Here is a 19,647-nt window from a genome sequence, read left to right as displayed (position 1 = left end):
TTGTGGGAATATTGGATAAGACAGTGATTTATGTCACTCCACAGACATTATGTTGGCCTTTGCTGGAGCTGATCAGCTGCCTATTTAAGTCCACAATCTAGAGAACTGTGTAGTAACAACATGCACCACAGACGATATCTAAGGGTTGACTTGCTCAAGATCACGCAGTAAGTAAATGAAGATTGTAAGAATAAAAACCTTTCCCACAGTAACTATAGCTGTCTTAACCTTCTGCTCCAACTGCCAGACTTAGAAAAGCAATATTTAAAATCTGTGTCTGACTTTGAGCCTTTGTCCACCCTTTATTTTTGGCATTGTCCAAAATTTTTGTGTTAAGATGTTGAACAGTATGCTAAAGGAGCCGATGAATACATCTATTTAGCAAATCTATATATGACCCTTCTTTCCTATTTCCATCATAGGTTAGGCCCTGTAACAAGCTTATTTGATGTCTAGAGAGAATACAGTGGTGAGCACTGCTTGGTTCTTATAGAGGTATTGGTGCATTTGCTAGACTGTATAAAAATTGCCCAGTTTCATAGGTGTGCAGGTTCAGAATGCAGCTGAAGCAAAGGTGCAAATAAGATATCATCAAAGGTTTTAAGAACTAGTTGGTTCTTCCAGGCTAAGGAGATTATTATTTTTTTATTTTATTTTATTTTATTTTTTTACTGTCTGACATTTGCTTTGTTTCCTCAGTTTGGAGACTGTTCCTCTGGAAAAAAAAAACACTTCAACTGGATAAAAAGTTTTAAGCAACATATATTCATATTACTATAACGTTTACTAAACACGCAGTAAGAAAAAATCACAGGCCAAGGATTGCATTAAAAAACTGACTATTCACATTCTAAGCATCTGATAGAGAATAAATGTTGTAGAAATGATAAATTTGCCAGAAATGTTATGTCCATCTCAAACTTCCTTTACCATACTATGTAAGTCATTTTAAGCAAATCAGTGTTAATTTAAAAAGATTTATATGGAATGGGATAGTTATGAAAGTATTCACAAATAACCGACTGGCCCTACCCTGATAAACAAACAAAATAAATCAACAGATATGCATCAAATTCAAAAATAACTTTCTAGCCTGACAGAGTAGAGGAATAAAACCCTCCCTATAGTGCAGAAGACCTGAGATAGAGAAACAACTTGAGCACATGTCCGCATGGCTAAGATATAGTTGTATCTTGGGCATATAAGCAAGATTGCAGGGAGGATGGGATGTCAATCCTGAGGAGGAAGGGTGCACTGGAAGTGGATTTCTCATTGAGGTCCTTTGGAGATTGGGGCCCAGAGAGATTGCTAGGCTAGGTATAGGTAGCAGCAAAGGAGGAGTGTCTGTTCTAGGGCCTGGGATAGGCACATGCTAACAGACACCACACTACCCACCTAGCCTAATGTGTGGGTCTGTCATTATGCTGGGGAGGGGATAGGGCTTAAGAAAAAAAAACGTAATGCTTTGATTAGCATACATGATGTCTTCTCTGTTCCACTCCATGCCTCCATTCTGAACTGCCAACAATGGTCCCAGTTGGTATAGTACTGGTATATATACAGGCTGATTATAGCAAGCAAAAGCCTAATTATCTATAGGGGGTCAGAATAGGCTGAAATACTCTCAGTATCAAGTTACTAGAAAAAAATGGAGAGTTATTTGCTTGCATTGGGGTATGCAAAAATTTATAGGCATTTTTGGATATTTGCATAGACGTGGTTACATAAATATTTGGTATAACAGCCTGTGTCATTGGCTTCTGTTGGACAAATATGGAAATAGTTTCAGGATTCTAGCTTCATATTTTTTGGGAGGGACTAGAATTGGGGCAACTTTAAAAAGAGAGAATCAGCATGTCTTACAGTAGTAATGGCTGGGTAGCTTTTTTTTAATCCGAAATGAATGGTCAAGTAAGTCGAGTCTTTCACCTGAAATGTATGCAGTAGGATTGGCTAGGGGACATAAGTGGGATAAACATGAAAATAAATCGAATGCTCTATGAGAGACACAAAAAAAAATGCCATTGGTGGAAATCTAGAATCTCCCTATTCAATTAAGGAGGGGCAGACATTAATAACTAATATTTATAAAAGTTCATCCCATTTTTTACAAAGAAGACCAATAGTAAATGGAAGATTTAGCTCCAGGTCTGTGACAGGCATCTTACTGACTGATTGGGTAATTGTCCCATCACTCAGCTATGTAACAGTGGCTGTAATAGGGCTGTAAAGTAGTTTATCATAAATATAGCATAGTGACAGGATATGTCACAGGGCCGTTTTATAACTTTAACCTAAACTGGGGCTAACTTTTCTTGTTTCTACAGTATTTTCTGGGTCACTAACATGAAGGACAGCAGATTCCTTTTTATGTATAATAAACAAGCCTATGTACATGATAACATTAGAAGTCTATCTTATTGTATTATAAACAAAAAAGAGCACACAAGCAGAGGGAAGGCACGATACACTCCAAAAGGCTTTATTGAGACAAAATAAATGACAGTAAAATGGGAGCTTGTTTTCATCCAAAACAGAGTTAGACTTCATCAGATAACAGTCATAGACATGCACATGACTTAAAAAGCTAATTTGAAAAGTTTTAAAAAGTTTTAACCAATCATGTATATTAATTAAGTCATTTGTAAAAAACAATAGATGAATACAATTCTTATAAAAAGTATATTCTTGCAAGATTAGAATGATTCAAAAGAATCAAAAAAATAAAAAAAATTCATAATTAGAAACCAATTGAGCATTATAAATGTAAAACGTACAGATGAATGACCTTTTATATAAAACTGAGTTTAAAAAATTTAATTTAACAAGTTAGTTAAAAAAGCACAATACCATCATCCAGTGGCTGAAATGTAGAATACAGTCAATAGACAGTGGAAATTAATTTAATTAAATACATATCTAATAGGGGGGAAGCCGCAGTGGTGCAGCGGTAGCGTTGTTGCCTCACAGCAAGAGGTTCTCTTGGCTGGAGCACCTTCTGTGTGGAGTCTGCATGTCCTCCCCGCGGTAGAGTGGCATTCGAAAGACATGCGTAGAATGGGCATGCCTTCATTGAAGGTTGGGCGTCGAGTTGGCACCTCGGCACCCATAAAAAATCTACTGCCAATCATTAGCAGACCGGAGTTCCGCTGTGGCAACCCCTAACCTAAAGCCAAAAGAAGAACAACATATCTAATAGAGAAAAATAAAGTAAATTGTAACATGAAATATTGGATGAAAAGTGTATGGTGCATAACATATTGTGTGACAAGTCACAATTTAGCTGCCCTAAGTTTTAAAAGGGGTACAATACTAATGTGCTCATTGATCCCCGGTCTTTTCCTGGAATCAAGGGTGACTTGCCAAAAGAGCTCACGATATTCCAAACAAGCCTCCCAAGGGCCACCTCTAATGTCCAAAGGAACTTGCTCAATAACAAAAAATAAAAACTTGGCATCTGTACAGGTCAAGGTATGTTTGTATGGAGCGTTTTTCTCATTAGATGTCCTAATATCATAGTGGTGCTCATATATGCACCTCCTCAACCTACTCTCTGTTTTCCCTATATAGAATGCCTGGCATAGGGAACAAGAGGCCAAATACACTACACCACTAGTATTGCAGTTAGAGAAGGCATTACTAATAATGTCCCTCCCCCTGCTACTTATATGTACCTTTTCACAGTCAGCAATGTGCACACATTGTGCACAGGCACCACACTTAAAGGTGTCTTTTTTCTTCCCATTAGTGGCCCCTAACGATGTTGTGAGAGACTCAAAAAAATTCTTAAGATTCCTACCCTTCCTGAAAACAAAATTCAGGGGTTCCATCCCCAGTGTATTCAAATCTGTGAAACTGAGAAATTTCTCCCATTCCCTATTTATAATAGGTCTCCCCAGTGGGGCATTACCCCCATAATCCATTGGGAAAATCCTGTTGATTGATTTACCATCATCGACAACCTTGATGGTCAAACTCCCAGCTGAACCCTTCCCTAACAAGGGCAAATAGAGGTCAATTCCTTTTTCTAAAACTTCCCTCATAATTTTTTTCACCAAGCTGGGGGGGTATCCATGTTCACAATAAAATCCTTCCAAGGTCTCACATTCTTTTTTAAAATCATCATTATTAGAGGTCAGACGACTTACTCCAATAAACTGCCCCTTAACAATCCCTATTTTGTGATGTGAGGGGTGTGCACTATGGTAGTGCAGGTACGAGTTGGAGAAGGTCTCCTTGCGAAAAACAGACAAAGCCTTTCTCTAATTTATGGATACTCACATCAAGGTAGTTCATTCTATAATGTGCAACCCTATGGGTGAATACCAAAAAATTAGTAGTTTCGCCAAGAAAATCCAAAAACCTTCCCAGTTTGTCCTCAGATTCCGTCCAAAAAATGCAGATATCATCCAAAAATCTCTTATAAAAGGAACAACAACCCTTAAATTCAGAACTTAAAACAAACTTTCTTTCCCACCATGACAAAACGATATTTGCGTAAGTGGGAGCACAATGGGCTCCCATCGCCCTGTAGTCTGTTGAAAAAATTCACCAGCAAAAAACAAAAAATTGTTTTTCAACACAATTTCTATCAAACACAAGGTCACATGTAACTGGTGTGAATTAACACCCTTTTCAACTAAAGCTTCTTCAAGCCATTCCAGACCAACCTCTTGAGGAATAACCGAGAATAGGTCTTTGATGTTGATTGTCAAACAGCAGATTTTCAGTGTTTAAGTCATGGTCAATAGATCTTAAAAAGTCCCAAGAATCCTTAAGTATCTCATTTTCTGTTCCCCACATCTTCTTTAGGGTTAAATCAACATATTTGGCCAAAGGGGCGGGTTTAGAGCCTTCAGCCAAGACAATAGGTCTCAAGGGGGGGGGGTCTGTTAAATCTTTGTGGACCTTGGGGATACCAAAAATACTAGGCACCCTAGGGGTGTTGTTAACAAGGTAATGGTGTGTCTCTAAATTAATAAGCCCTTCAAGTAATAAATCCTGAATGGCTAAATCAATTTTCCAATAGGCAATGTTAATTTCATTTTTTGACACACGGGTGTAAGTACAGGTATCACCCAAGAGGTCCATCATTTTCGTCTCATAGTTAATTTGCTCCATAATAACAGTGCCCCACCCCCCTTTGTCCAGCTTCATGACCCGAATGATCTTGTCAAGCCTCAACTGGTCTAGAATAGCCCATTCATCACTACTGAGGTTAAAACCACATTTAGCTTTTGGAATAGTGGCCCTAAGTTCCTTTTCGACCACCGTCTCGAAGTTCACCACTTCTTCTCCTAGGTTTATCATTCATAGTAGGGCCATGAGCATTGTTAAATGTTAATTCTAGATTAATTTTACGTACAAAGGCCTTAAGGTCCAGAATTACTTTAATCAAATCACACCTTCTATTAGGTACAAAATTAAAACCTTTTGAAAGAAGGTTAAAATGCTCAACGTTAAGGTCAATGTTACTGTAATTGAAAATGTGGTAACCTTGATAGGTATATTTAAAACCATCAGTGGTGATGACATGTGAATGGGAATTAGAACCAACCTCGTCCATGCCCCCGCCCCGGTTCCCTTGATGTGAGTATCCATAAATTAGAGAAAGGCTTTAAGTCTACTGTTTTTCACAAGGAGACCTTCTCTGACTCGTACCTGCACTACCATAGTGCACACCCCCAACATCAAAAGATAGGGATTGTTAAGGGGCAGTTTATTAGAGTAAGTCATCTGACCTCTAATAATGATGATTTTGAAAAAGCATGTGAGACCTTGGAAGAATTTTTTTTGTGAATGTGGATACCCCCCCACCTTGGCGAAAAAACTTAGGAGGGAAGTTTTGGAAAAAAGAGTTGACCTCTATTTCCCCTTGTTAGGGAAGGGTTCATCTGGGATTTTGACCCCCAAGCTTGTCTACGATGGTAAATCAATCAACAGGATTTTCCCAATGGATTATAGGGGTAAGGCCGCACTGGTGAGATGTATTATAAATAGGGAATGGGAGAAATTCCTCAATTTTACAGATTTGAATACCCTGGGGATGGAACACCTGAATTTTGTTTTCAGGAAGGGTCGGAATCTTAAGAATTTTTTTGAGTCTTACACATCACCGTTAGGGTCAACTAATGGGAAGAAAAAAGGCACCTTTAAGTGTGGTGCCTGTGCACAATGTGTGCACATTGCTGACTGTGAAAATGTACGTATAAGTAGCAGGGGGAGGGACATTATCTAACTGCAATACTAGTGGTGTAGTGTATTTGGCCTCCTGTTCCCTATGCCAGGCATTCTATATAGGGAAAACAGAGAGTAGGTTGAGGAGGCGCATATGAGCACCACTATGATATTAGGACATCTAATGAGAAAAACGCTCTATACAAACATACCTTGACCTGTACAGGTGCCAAGTTTTTATTTTTTGTAATTGAGCAAGTTCCTTTGAACATTAGAGGTGGCCCTTGGGAGGCTTGTTTGGAATATCGTGAGCTCCTTTGGCAAGTCACCCTTGATTCCGGGAAAAGACCGGGGCTCAATGAGCACATTAGTATTGTACCCCTTTTAAAACTTAGGGCAGCTAAATTGTGACTTGTCACACAATATGTTATGCACCATACACTTTTCATCCTATATTTCATGTTACAATTTAATTTATTTTTTCCTATTAGATATGTATTTAATTAAATTAATATCTACTAACTATTTGACTGTATTCTACTTTTCGGCCACTGGATGGTGGTATTGTGCTTTTTTAACTACCTTGTTAAATTAAAATTTTTAAACTCAATTTTATATAAAACGTTATTCATCTGTACGTTTTACATTTATAATGCTCAAATGGTTTCTAATCATGAATTTTTTTGATTTTTTTGATTCTTTTGAATCATTTTAATCTTGCAAGAATATACTTTTTATAAGAATTGTATTCATCTATTGTTTTTTACGAAGGACTTAATTGACATACATGATTGATTAAAACTTTTTAAAACTTTTCAAATTAGCTTTTTAAGTCATGTGGCATGTTTATGACTGTTATCTGATGAAGTCTAACTCTGTTTTGGACAAAAACGAGCTACCATTTTACTGGCATTTATTTTGTCTCAATAAAGCCTTTTGGAGTGTATTGTGCCTTCTCTGCTTGTGTGCTCTTTTTTGTTAATGGTTCTTTGTTTAGCACACATCCCTTGAACTTGTGTTTATCTTATTGTATTCTTATTTATCTATCATTTGACATAAGCAGTTATTACTCTGTTTTATTTTTTTGTTTAATCTTAATCCTATGTATGCCTATGTTGCATGTTTGTGGCTATTTTTATTGTTGTCGTCATTGTCAAATAAATAAAAGCCACAATTTAAAAATAATAATACTTCCTACACTACATCATCCTTTAATACCTCTTCAATAGATTTATCTCTCTATACCTACTATAGTCCAAACTCATCTCACTTTTTCCCTTCATAGCTTTATCCCACATTCTCTCTCTGAACTCTCTAACTACTTCACCTATTCTCATCCTTTCTTCTCCTTGGATCCATGTAACAAATAATCAACTACCCTACCCCTATAAAATACCAGTGTTTATTACTTCTGACTCTCAATAGACTGGTGTACCTTCCTAACACTCAACATTCTAAACAAATCCTGTATTATCCACTGTATGTAAATAATTTGCCATTGACATGTATTTTCAACCAATTTTTTTGTACAGTATGCGTTCATTTGTACTTTCAACTGCTGCACTATATACTAGACGTGCTTTGTAATATGTGTTGCATAATTTTGTACTTAATGGAGCTTTTGACCCTGGGCCTTCACTGAAAATGGTCATCTACCCAGTTTTTTTTTTGTTTAAATAAAATGTTTAACTGTTGTAGGCTAGACAGTAAAGTGCGATAGCCTTTTCTGATCGCTTGTAGTCATTTAAAGCTGTTTTAAGTGTACTTTTTACTGTTTTTGCCTTATCTTTTCAAAAAAAATTCTTGTTTCCCGCCTTTCTAAGCTAGTATAGTCCAGTTTTCAGGCTAGTGTGAATTCAGGGCTGTGTTACAGGATAGAGGGAAGTTTCTCTGTTCACCTGTGAGAGAGGGGAACTTTGAGCAGCCATCTGTCCCTGGAGGAGTGGTTCCAGCCCAGAAGTTAGTAGTTTAAAAACCGCGTTTGCATGGTCTTGTGCATCAGGCAGCACTGGTTAGCTAGGGTTAAATTATTCCCGGCTCCACTAAGTCTCCTCTTCAGTTTTTCAATAGAAACTAGTCTAACTCTCAACCTAAGCACTCAAAAAGCATCCTACAGTCCAGCACTTGCTCAGACCTAATAGCAAGCACTAATATACCCCGACACTTGACTGCCCAGCAGGGCAAGGCTCTTTATCCACCCCTCACCAACCAAGCTACTAAGCAGCTCACCCTACTATTCATGCATGACCAAAGGGCAACTTCAGGTGTACTCTCCAGTCCAGTGGTAAATCTGGGTATCCTGAGGCAATGTTACAACTGCCTCATGTACAGAGACAGCCCTCTCCTCCTACCACAAAACACTAACATATGCCAGAGATGCAATTATACAGCCAAACTGGAGGCTAAGGTCTCTCCACCCAAGACTGGAACATTCAGTCATGAGGAGAAGGTTAACACTTGCGCCATAACTCCAACCTCACATAGACCTACTAAACCAGTACTGGCAAAAAATACACATAAATACACTAAATCATACTCAGAGGCTCTAAATAAAAACCTGCAAAAGTGTCAGAGAGCTCCAAAGCAGACACCCACAAAACCTGCACCTTCTGTCACAAACCAGACAACACATAAAACACAAAATCAATGTGCCTCACAATCACAGCCCTTAAGGTGAAATAACATACCTAACACACTAGTAATAGGTGACTCAATAGTCAGGCACACTGACGCCCCACTCACTAGGCTGGACAAGGAGAAGGTTACTGTTAGCTGCCTGTCGGGAGCCAGAATCCACCACATAACACAAGCACTCAGGTCACTCCAGAACAAGTACAAATATGACTCTGTTATTGTTCATGTTGGTGTGAATGACCTGAGACATACCTCCCTGGACTACATGAAAAGAGACATGGAAGAGCTCTCTGATCATGTAGCCCAGGCGGGTATGACCCTGACTCTCAGTAGCATCCTGCCCTCACCAAGAATGATACCTCAGTATAAAGAAAAAAATGATCAATTTCAACAATTGGCTAAGCTTCTGGTGTCATTCAAAGGGATCCAGTGTCTGTCAGCCTGGGATGACATGCTTGACAAGCCGCATTGCTTTGCAAGAGATGGCTTGCACCTGTCACCCCTTGGCTTTCGATTACTGGCCAAGGCTTTTGCTGCCCCCATAGTGCCTTTTTTTAGGCAAGGCTCAAAATTCAAACCCACCTCTGTAAACAGCACAAGTAAAAAAATTGAGGGTTATGCTGCTCAACGCCAGGAGTTTAAATCTCAAAATGCATGTGCTCGAAGCACTCCTAAGTATGGAGAACATTGACATCTGTGCAGTAACTGAAACCTGGTTCAAGGCTCCAGAGAGCACTCCAGCACTACTGGGCTACAACTCATACCACACATTTCGGCCACAGAACACAGACCGAAACACAAAAGAGGGGGGGGGTGTATCCATATTCAACAAGGATACCCAAACCTCCAGGTTACTGGCGTAGCATGATACCTCTGAGATCATCCATGTGCAACTAACATTGGGCAAATCTGCAATGCAAATTGTGGCCTGCTACAGATCACCCTCCATGACCCAGGACCATCACTCTGCCTTTCTGGAGACACTGGAAAACATGAAGGTCCTACTGAACACCCTGATATTGGGCGATTTCAATTACCCTGCCATTAACATTGAAAACTACTTGAGTACAAACTACCAGGCTCAGCGCTTCCTGTAATTTATCAACTCAAATGCCCTGGATCAGCTGGTAAACTCCCCTACCAGAGGCCACAACATATTGGACCTGGTCATCGCCAACATGGGCGACAGGTGTTCCGTACCAGAGGTCATCCCATCACTGGTTAGATCAGACCATAAACTAATCACCCTGGATGTCCACACCCCACCACCACCCCCAACCAAGGAAAGCACAGTGAAAAACTTTTCTAAAGCAAACTTCACCTTACTTAAGGCAGAGGAAGTAAGTTTCACAGCCCCCTCGCTAAAGGATAACACTGCCCAAGATGCAAAATCCTTTACAATTGCACTCTATGAGCACCTACAAGGATGCATGGATCATGCCATCTCTAGCAAAACCAAGACTCACTCCCCTAAGAAAAGGAAACCAGTCTGGTGGACCCTTGCCATAAACAGGTTATGCAGCAAAAGGAGGAAACTAGTTCAGAAAAAAAGCAAATCCCAAGAAGGAAAGACATATCTGATCAGTATCATTAAGAAACTCAGATCCCTCATAAAATCATCCAAGGCTAACTTCGAAAGAAAAATAGCCAAGGATTCGAAAGATAACCACAAAGCCTTTAGCTGTGTCAAGAATCTAAGTGGCAACTCACAGATATGCTCTGAGCTAGTGGAAAATAGCACAAAATATACTAAACCTACTGATATTGCCAACATCCTGGCAGATAGATTCAGTGCAAACTTCACCTCCCTCTCACCTTTAAAAGGGCCCACAACAATACCGGAAAACTGTAGTCCCGGAAATCACAGAAGCACAGGTGAAAACAGCCCTTTCAAAAGCCAGAAACACAGTGTCAATGGGGCCAGATGGTGTCCCAGGCTGCGTCTTGCATGACCAACAGAACGAACTAACCCCCCCCACCTAAACACACTGTTCAACCTCTGCCTCTCCACAGGCTATGTGCCCATAGAATGGCACACAGCAATGGTTATTCTGCTTCACAAAGGAGGGGGCACAACTGAACCTAGTAACTATCGCCCCATAAGCCTGAGTAGCCTGGTCTGCAAGGCTATGGAGCGCATCATCATGGAACTCATTAACAAAGACATTGGGAATGTCCAAACACTTGACCCAACCTAGTTCAGCTTTGTTAAGGGAAGATCATGCCTACTAAACCTGGTTGACTTCTTCAAGACAGTCACCAAGGCCATAGCCGAGGGAAAGGTGGTTCACACAGCCTACCTTGATCTTGCCAAGGCATTCGACACCATTCCTCACTCGGGTATTATAGAAAAACTCACCAGCCTGAACATAAACCCCTCCGTCACAAGATGGTTTGCCAACTGGCTTACAGACAGAACTCACACGGTAAGAATAACGGGCTCCTGGTCCGACTCTAAACCAGTCACAAGTGGTGTCCCGCAAGGTTCGGTTCTGGGACCCCTACTGTTCGGCATATATTTCTCAGAAGTACAGGCAAACACAGGAAGACTATGGCTAACCAAGTTTGCCAATGACTGCAAACTGGGAGCCATAATTGACTCTCCGGCTGACACGGACATCCTTCAAAAAGGCCTTACTGAGACAGACACCTGGTGTCAAAGTCATGACCTCAAGCTAAATACCAAAAAATGCATAGTCATTCCGTTTGGGAAAAACAAAACACCCATGAATTACCACATAGGTGGCAGCCCCCCTTAATACAGAAGAGGTAATAAGAGATCTGGGGACCCAGGTAGATAGTAATCTCTCCTTTGACAATCATATTGCCAAAGTAGTTAGGAAATCCTTCTATGTGGCCCATTTAATTACTAAGGGGTTCACATCTAGAAATAAAGAGGTTATAGTGCCCCTCTACTCGTCACTCATCAGATCCATCATAGAGTACAATGCGCCATTTGGGATGTACCTCAAAAGACACTTCCAACAGCTGGAAAGACCACAAACGTACCTCACTAAGAGGATTACTGGCCTCAAACATATGTCCTATGCAGCCCGACTGAAAACACTTTGACTGTACTCAGTGGCATATCGCTTACTCAGATGTGATCTCTGCCTGGCTTACAAAGCCATGTCCAACTCAGAATTGATGGACATGCTCCACCTAAAGAAATCCAAGTCACTGCGAGCCACGTGCTCTAGTGAGCTAAACCTCACCACAACAATAAATAGAACATACTGGAGGGATAGATTCCTGTCACAGAGACTCCCCATGCTTTGGAACAAAATTCCTAACTACATTAGGCAGAGCCCCTCACTAACACTCTTCAAGAGAAGCCTTGACGAGTTGATGGGTAACAGAAAATACACCCCTGGGATCACTTCATTGGCTCTGCTTGACAGAGGCACAGTTAATTAATCAATAGGGTGGCGAAAGCCGACACACTCTGGCTAGGCTTATAAATGCCCTCAGGCAGATATACTAGTACCTACCTATGAACCTATGGATTATCCCGGTAAACAAATGTCAAATAAACAAACAAACAAATAAATAAATAATAACTTACCTGAATTATTGGAACTGTCTCCATATTCTCATTTAGCCCTTAGATAAAGAATTTTTTTTTTTTTTAATTCTGTGGGTCACTGTCCATTCCATAATTCTGACCATTCTATTAAACAGATGCCACATCAATGCAAGGAGGCTTTGGCTGTGTAATGGTAGCCATTATTCATTATGAAAAAAAAAAACTTTTATGAAGACTTTATTCCTGCATTTGACAGCTGCTTAGCTGAAACTTTGCTATAGATACTATTGTTCCTATTAGGCACTAGAAAGCAAACAAAACTCACATTCAGCATTTGTTTATACAATTTACCAGAGGGCAAATAGTTGAGAACTGCTTACTGCTTCAATTATGGTGTGTAACACTGAAGTTTTAAATTAATTAAAAATGAGTGATATTGGTAATACAATAAATTTAACCTTTAGTGAGCCAGAATGTTGCATACATTCTCTGGTATCAGTTAAAATGCATATTCTAGCATCTTCTAAATGGGCCTGGAGAATGACCAACCATCACTGGACAGCTGACGTTGTAAAATGATGACAATGTATAAGGAGAGAAGGAGAGTCCACTGATAAAGTCATGTACTTGTTGTGGCACAAAATCCCTATGTGTATACAGATATATATATATATATATATATATATATATATATATATATATATATATATATTATATCATGTAAACCCACTGGGCACAAGTGTCCCTCTTTAGGGCAGACCCACCACCATTGTTTGGTCAAGTGCCTTGCTGGGGTCACACATTGGGCAAATGGAGGAGGAAGGACTCAGAACCTCAACCGTTGATGACAGGAACTAGCTAATTAACAGCTCTGAGATTTAATCCTCTGCAGCATTACATTTTCTTTCCTTACTGGTTCTCTTAAAAAGCTGTGGTTAATGAACAGGAAATATAAAAATAAAATAAACAAAAATAACAGAAATAACACAAATATCTCATAACTACACCAGTAGTTACAAAGACATGTCATGAGTGTGTTTGTGTGTATGTGTGTATGTGTGTGTGTGTCAGAATAATGTATGCACAGTCAACAAAGTGAATACATACGTGACTGTGTGTGTGTGTGTGTGTGTGTGTGTGTGTGTGTGGGTGTGTGTGTTTATGTTCATCTAAGTTTCTGTATGTGGGAAAGACTGTCTATCATTGCATCAGTGTGTTTGCATGTGCATATATCTCTAGACATTATTAAATGTTTATATAACTTATATTTGACATGTAAAATACTTCCTTCAACAACAATTAAACATCCTTTACCAGCTTTGAAGTATTAAATTATAGAACTACTTTGCATCAAAAATAATAAAAATTTGAATATTGTGTCCATTTTCTACACACAATAATTCCCTCCAGGATGGGTATTACATGGAAATAATAGAGCTGCCAGGGTTGGGTAGGCCTTCTATCTCTGCAGCGTCAAGTCTTTTACCACCCTGGGCAGTCTGTCATTTTCCTGTGAAACTCATCCTGTTGGTTATTAGTGCTTACATATTACCTTGTGTATAATGTGTCAGTTTTCATTTTGTACAAAGGTATGTTTAATTCTTTGCTTGGGTGAAGTTAGTTCTCGAAACAGTAAATAAGTAACAGATACTCGGTTGCTAAAGAAGACATAAAAAAAGAGAAATCAAGAAAGAAAGGAAGAAAAAAAGAGAGGCAAAAGAACAAAAGAAAGAAAGAGAAAAGAAAAGAAAAGAAAGTAAGAAAAGGCAATTAGCAAATATTCTGTTATGTAATGCTGCTACCTGCTAGTAGGATGTTTCTTCTACTGGCTGCCGACAGGTATTTAACCTCAGAAGAGCTAACAGATATTCAGCCTCAGAAGATTTATTAAATCTCCTTTTATGTCCCTGTGTTGCTTGTTCACTGACCTTCTCTCTTTTAGGAGCAATGGCATCCAGTTCGTCAATGAAGATTATGGCAGGGGCATTTTTCTCACCTTCTTCAAATGCTTTTCTTAGATTGCTCTCAGACTCTCCAGCCAATTTACTCATGATCTCTGGACCTGGATAAAGAAGGATATAGCAGTTGTCAATGGCATAGTGGGTATTTATGACATTACAGCAAACCTCACAAGCCTTCAGTTCTTTGTTAGCTGACCTAATAGCACAAGGCATGCGTATGACTTTTGTGAATTGGTAACAACTAACAGTCTGGGTTGTGGAGTGCCAGCTAAGATGGGGATGCATGACCAAGACCTTGTTTACATTTTGTGATGGGAAGTGTGGGACACTGCATTGCAGTGGTGCTGTATTGAAGAATCCCAAAAGTAAGCTGCAGACAGCTGCTTCACCACAGTAGACAGCTATGAAATTACAAGACTATCTTCAGTCTGAACACTTCATGGTATTACTAAATTTTGGATCTGTGGGTATGAGACAGATAAAGAAATTGCCAGTATGGTTGTCATACTAGTCTCTACCACCCACCTCTAACCTTACTGTTGAAAAGAAAATTAATCAAGGTGAGAGGAAGGAGTAAGGAAGCAGTTGCCTGCTGTCTTCAGGACTGTATTAGAAACATTCATTAAATATGTCCACAGACATTTAAAAGTTTTATTTAAATTCTAGCAAACTGCGATCCGTAGGGTGAATATAAATCAGAAACATATGGTTTCTGTCAGTCTCAGGCCTAAATAGTTAATAGCTTTAAAGCAGTCACAGTTCTCAAAACTGACTCTACTGCATAATTGGAGGCCAGTAAATTATTGCAAGTAATACTTACATAAGCCCTGTAAATAAATGCTAATGTATAGGATATTAAAATGGCTTAGTCATGCTTATTGTCTATTGCTAATGCTTCATTCACTGGAGTTTGCAAGAATCTAAAGTAAGGTTCATTTATATGTGTCTAAGCCTGGATTTCTGTTTTCTAGCAGATAAAAAAGGCCAGCCAAAGACAAGAATAGAAAATTGCCTAAATGTCTTCTAAATACCAATTTCTGGATTATTCAGTCTTTATATGCAATTAGGTTCTCTCTGACAATATGTGGTACTCAGTAATGCAATTAATGTACATAAAACTGGGAAATTGAATTAACCTAAATGATCATTTTCTTTCCCTAATGCTGTACATCCGTAGAACTGGAAAAAAATGAGAGTGTTTGGGGGGCATTACTACCATAAAAGTGATCTTAATTGTTTTAGCTAAGTCCCTCCAATAGTTGTATGACAGTTGTCCACAATAAATCCATACATTTAAGTATGAATTAGTAATTTACCATTTATTAGAAAAAAGAAGGCTCCAGTTTCATTGGCAACAGCTCTGGCAACCAGTGTTTTCCCTGTTCCAGGAGGTCCATATAGAAGAATCCCTCTAGGAGGCTAAAAGTAAAATAGATACAAGGTCAGCTAGTATATATTTTATCTACAACACAGTAGCCTATAACTAAACATTGTATTCAGCATACACAATACACACATATTATTCCCACTTTGTATATTTCCTGTGTACAGTGAACTGGGTCAAATTATTTGCCATATTCCTATACCTTTGCAAGCTGTGTACACATCTTATATAATATCTTTACACTGTATACAGTTAAAACTGGACAAACAATGTGCATAGCCCCTCTTCCATATTAACATACTGTTTTGATTAAACATTATGTACACCCTCTTCATAAAATATAAAATTCTTATTGTTATATAGATATCTACAAAGTCATATTAAATAATTACTGTGCACTTCACACAGTTTGCATGTCTAACACAGGCCATGCCACATATGTATGTGTATGATGTATGTGTATGTATACATATATGTATATATATATATATTTATATATATATATATATGTGTGTGTGTGTGTGTGTGTATATATATATATATATATATATATATATATATATATATATATATATACACACACACACACACACACACACACACACACACACACACACACACACACACACACACACACACACACACCCTCTTTTGTCTGTGTACATTTATACATAATGAGTTCAGATATCCAAGCTGCATGACTTACTAACAGGGATGTTTATGTGCAAAACAAAACATATATATTCAATATACGTCCTTACACATAGTTTTGGGGACACTAAGAAAAAAAGCAGTATATAAGTGAAGTAGCATAGGACTGTGGTGGTGGTGCTGTGGTAGCGTTGTCGCCTCTCAGTTAGATGTTACCCGTTCGATTCTCAGTTAGAGCGTCTTCTGTGTGGCGACATGCATGAATGGGCGTTCCTTCATTGAAGGTTGTGCATTAGACCCGGCAAGCCAGCACGTAAAAATCTACTGCCAATCATTAGCGGACCGGAGTTCCGCTGTGGCAACCCCTAACCGGGAAAAGCCGAAAGACACAACAATAAGTGAAGTAGCATATGCTGAGCTGTATTAAACATATTTAACTGCACATCCAGTCTTGCAAGCTCTTGTCACTGGGTGTGAATGAATATCAGATTAGCATACGACCCAGAGTATTATTACTGTTTTACACATACAAGCTATCACTTTATGTGCATCTTGCATATTGTATTTGCTTACTATGTATATATCTTTCAAATACCAGTAGCGTTAATCCCAGGGCATTACACCATGTACAACATCCATGAAATAAAAAAGTAGTTTAGAACTTTTCCATAGCATTAGGGCTTTGCATGATATGAACATTTTCTTAGAATTCTATATACAGTTTTTCTCCCCGGACCTCCTCTGAAAATAGTCTCCTAACCAATTGAAATGTTTCGGTAATCTATTGTTAATAAATAAATAAGTACAAAATAAATACTTTCTAAGTGTAAAATACTATACAACAATAACTATGTAACAATAATCAATTCAGAGAGTCACAGGTATGCTTCAGTACATTTTACTTACTACACACTCATACAATATATTGCACCTAACTGTACACCTGTAAACATATAAATCCATAGATGCATATATCCAATACTGTTCCCCTTTTACATTTGAGCTTAGGGAAGAAAGTACCACGAGCATTATCAGATGGCCTATTTCTTAATATAATGCATCTCTTATTAATTTGCAAAGGGAAACATATATTGAGAATCTTGGTATTACTGTCTTTGTCTCACTATCCTTGAAACCTAGTAGTTAAAATAGGTACAATGAATACATACAGCTGGAGTGGGCATTAGTGCTTTTAATTCCAATGTCCTTAAATCACAATTTTACCAATTTCTAACAAAATCCAAGCATAACTATTTACTCAGCACTACGTATTTATTGACAATTGTAGTTGCCAGATACTCACTTTAATAACATCTATATATTTTCTTTAGCTATGCAAATACATTTCCAACACTCATTGCATTTTACAATATTTGGTTTAGCAGGACAGAACTACAGACAAGGATAATAAATGTAATAGAAGCCTTTGGAGCAGGCACTAGAGGTGTTACATAGGTAGGCATAACTGTTTCAGGTATATGAACACAAATGACAGACGAGGACAGAGTGAACAGGGCAAAGTCTATGCTGAGAAATGTGCAGCTTTTCCAGTGCATAAAGTGAATCTGTTTATGTAGCTATCCTGTAATCAAACCTAAACTGCTTTTTATAAAACCCTTTGATTCAAACATACCTGGAATTCTCACAAAAAACAACAAAAACACACAAAGACCAGTTTGGAACAGGCACATAATTCTTTTCATGTGTTGTATGCAAAGTTTACTTCTTGGATTTTTATGCAACCTGCTTTTGTTTAAATGATTATATGGCTTTTCTACTGTACTCCAGTCATGAGCCATCAATAATTTATAAAGGAAAATAATATCTTAGGGCTATAGTGAGTCTTTCTTTTTTATGTAACAGCAGACGGGTACTTGGCCATCAGATTTCCTCTCAAGGAAGTCCCAGCCATAAGAAAATACTGCTAGATGTCTCCTCAGCTGTTTTTAACTTGGAATGTAGAGAATCTAGTACACATCATGGGGAGTATGACAGAACAGTCATGAGAGTTAAAGAAGAATTCTTTACATTCACTTTGGAAAAGGGAAATACTGCCAGCCCAGCTAGCTGGTATTTTGTAAATAATTATGTGTCATTTGTGAATATTAATATGATTTATATAGAAGTGTGATAGAAAGAGATACTGCCAGCACAGCTATCTGGAATTCTGTAAATAATCATATGTCATTTGCGAATATCAACATGATACATATGCTTTTCTTACAAATGTATTAGAACTGTATGTTAAGTGTATATCATACTGCTGGTACAGAAGTGTGTGTTAAACAGGGTTTGTACAGTGCTGAGCCTGGATGTATGACCACAGCATCCCCTACTGGATTAGAGCAGAAATGTTTATAAACTATTGTACATGTGTAAATGTATATGTTTAACAGTTGGAACTAGAACATAGAGGGTTAACTTGAAAAACTTCAAGAAAATTGTTGAAATTAAATTGTTTTTCATTGTGCTATAAAAGTTACTTTCAATGCAGCAAGGAGACAGGATGTCTAGAACTAGGGTGCCTTCTGCATTGTTTTGTAAGTGGTGTATTGTTTTATGTCTTCCAGCAGTTGCAAAGATCTGAGAGATATGTATTTTTCACAGGGAGATGCTAAAATGTTGATAGTTTCTGACAAAAGGGGTTTAGCTTGAGAACTAAAGTCAGGTGCCAAAAAGTGATGTCATCCAAGCTAACCCAGCAGTAATATTTGATATTAATTTAAGAACTCTCGGGGGGGGGGGCATTTTGTATTTTCTCTTTGACCTAACAAGAATATCTACTCACCACCTCTGTACTTGACTTGCTGTAAGTAAGTCTAGAGAAAATTTCTTTTAGACTCAGATAGGAATCTAGTAAAGTATAGATTAGATGTTTTCTTTATTTATTTGAGACTGTCCTGCAATGTTGTTTTAAATATTTCCTGTAATTTTGAACTCTGGTGTAACTGATTACTTACTGAGTATTGTCTTGTTCTTTTATTATTTATTGTTAAATATATTTAAACCTTTCAACTGTGGTTAGTCAGTTAAGAGATATTTAAGCTCTTAGGATACTTGCATATCTATTTGGTGACATTGTACAGGCCACTCCTAATAGCCTGGCTCTTGGTCAAACTACCATTTGGATTAATAGTAACATTACACATTAGGATTGGACACCCTTTGTTAAGGGCCTTAAAGTAGCTGATAAGAAGCTGGCTGGTGGCAGTGAAAATTACCTTATAGTCTGGGCAGAAGGGGGCATAGCTAGTAAATCTGTGCCAGACTTTCCCAGGTGTGTGTGTGTTGGTGTATAAATCAAATCTCAAATT

General features: G+C 38.3%; 1 protein-coding gene across 2 annotated transcripts in view; it reads right to left on the bottom strand.

Annotated features, from left to right (window-relative positions):
* LOC122812206 (transitional endoplasmic reticulum ATPase-like) overlaps positions 1-19,647 on the bottom strand; it is a 530,874-nt gene that overhangs the window by 299,981 nt on the left and 211,246 nt on the right. For both annotated transcript variants that reach the window (XM_044084545.1, XM_044084546.1), the window contains exons 7-8: positions 15,615-15,717; positions 14,266-14,399 (exon numbers count right to left, since the gene is read on the bottom strand). In XM_044084545.1, the coding sequence (XP_043940480.1) occupies positions 14,266-14,399; positions 15,615-15,717 (237 nt within the window). The remainder of the gene's footprint in view (positions 1-14,265; positions 14,400-15,614; positions 15,718-19,647) is intronic.

This window comes from Protopterus annectens, chromosome 9.part0 (assembly GCF_019279795.1).
Source record: "Protopterus annectens isolate FY-2018-M chromosome 9.part0, PAN1.0, whole genome shotgun sequence".
NCBI classification, from domain to species: Eukaryota; Metazoa; Chordata; order Ceratodontiformes; family Protopteridae; genus Protopterus; species Protopterus annectens.
This window is presented reverse-complemented; position numbering and strand designations above follow the sequence as displayed.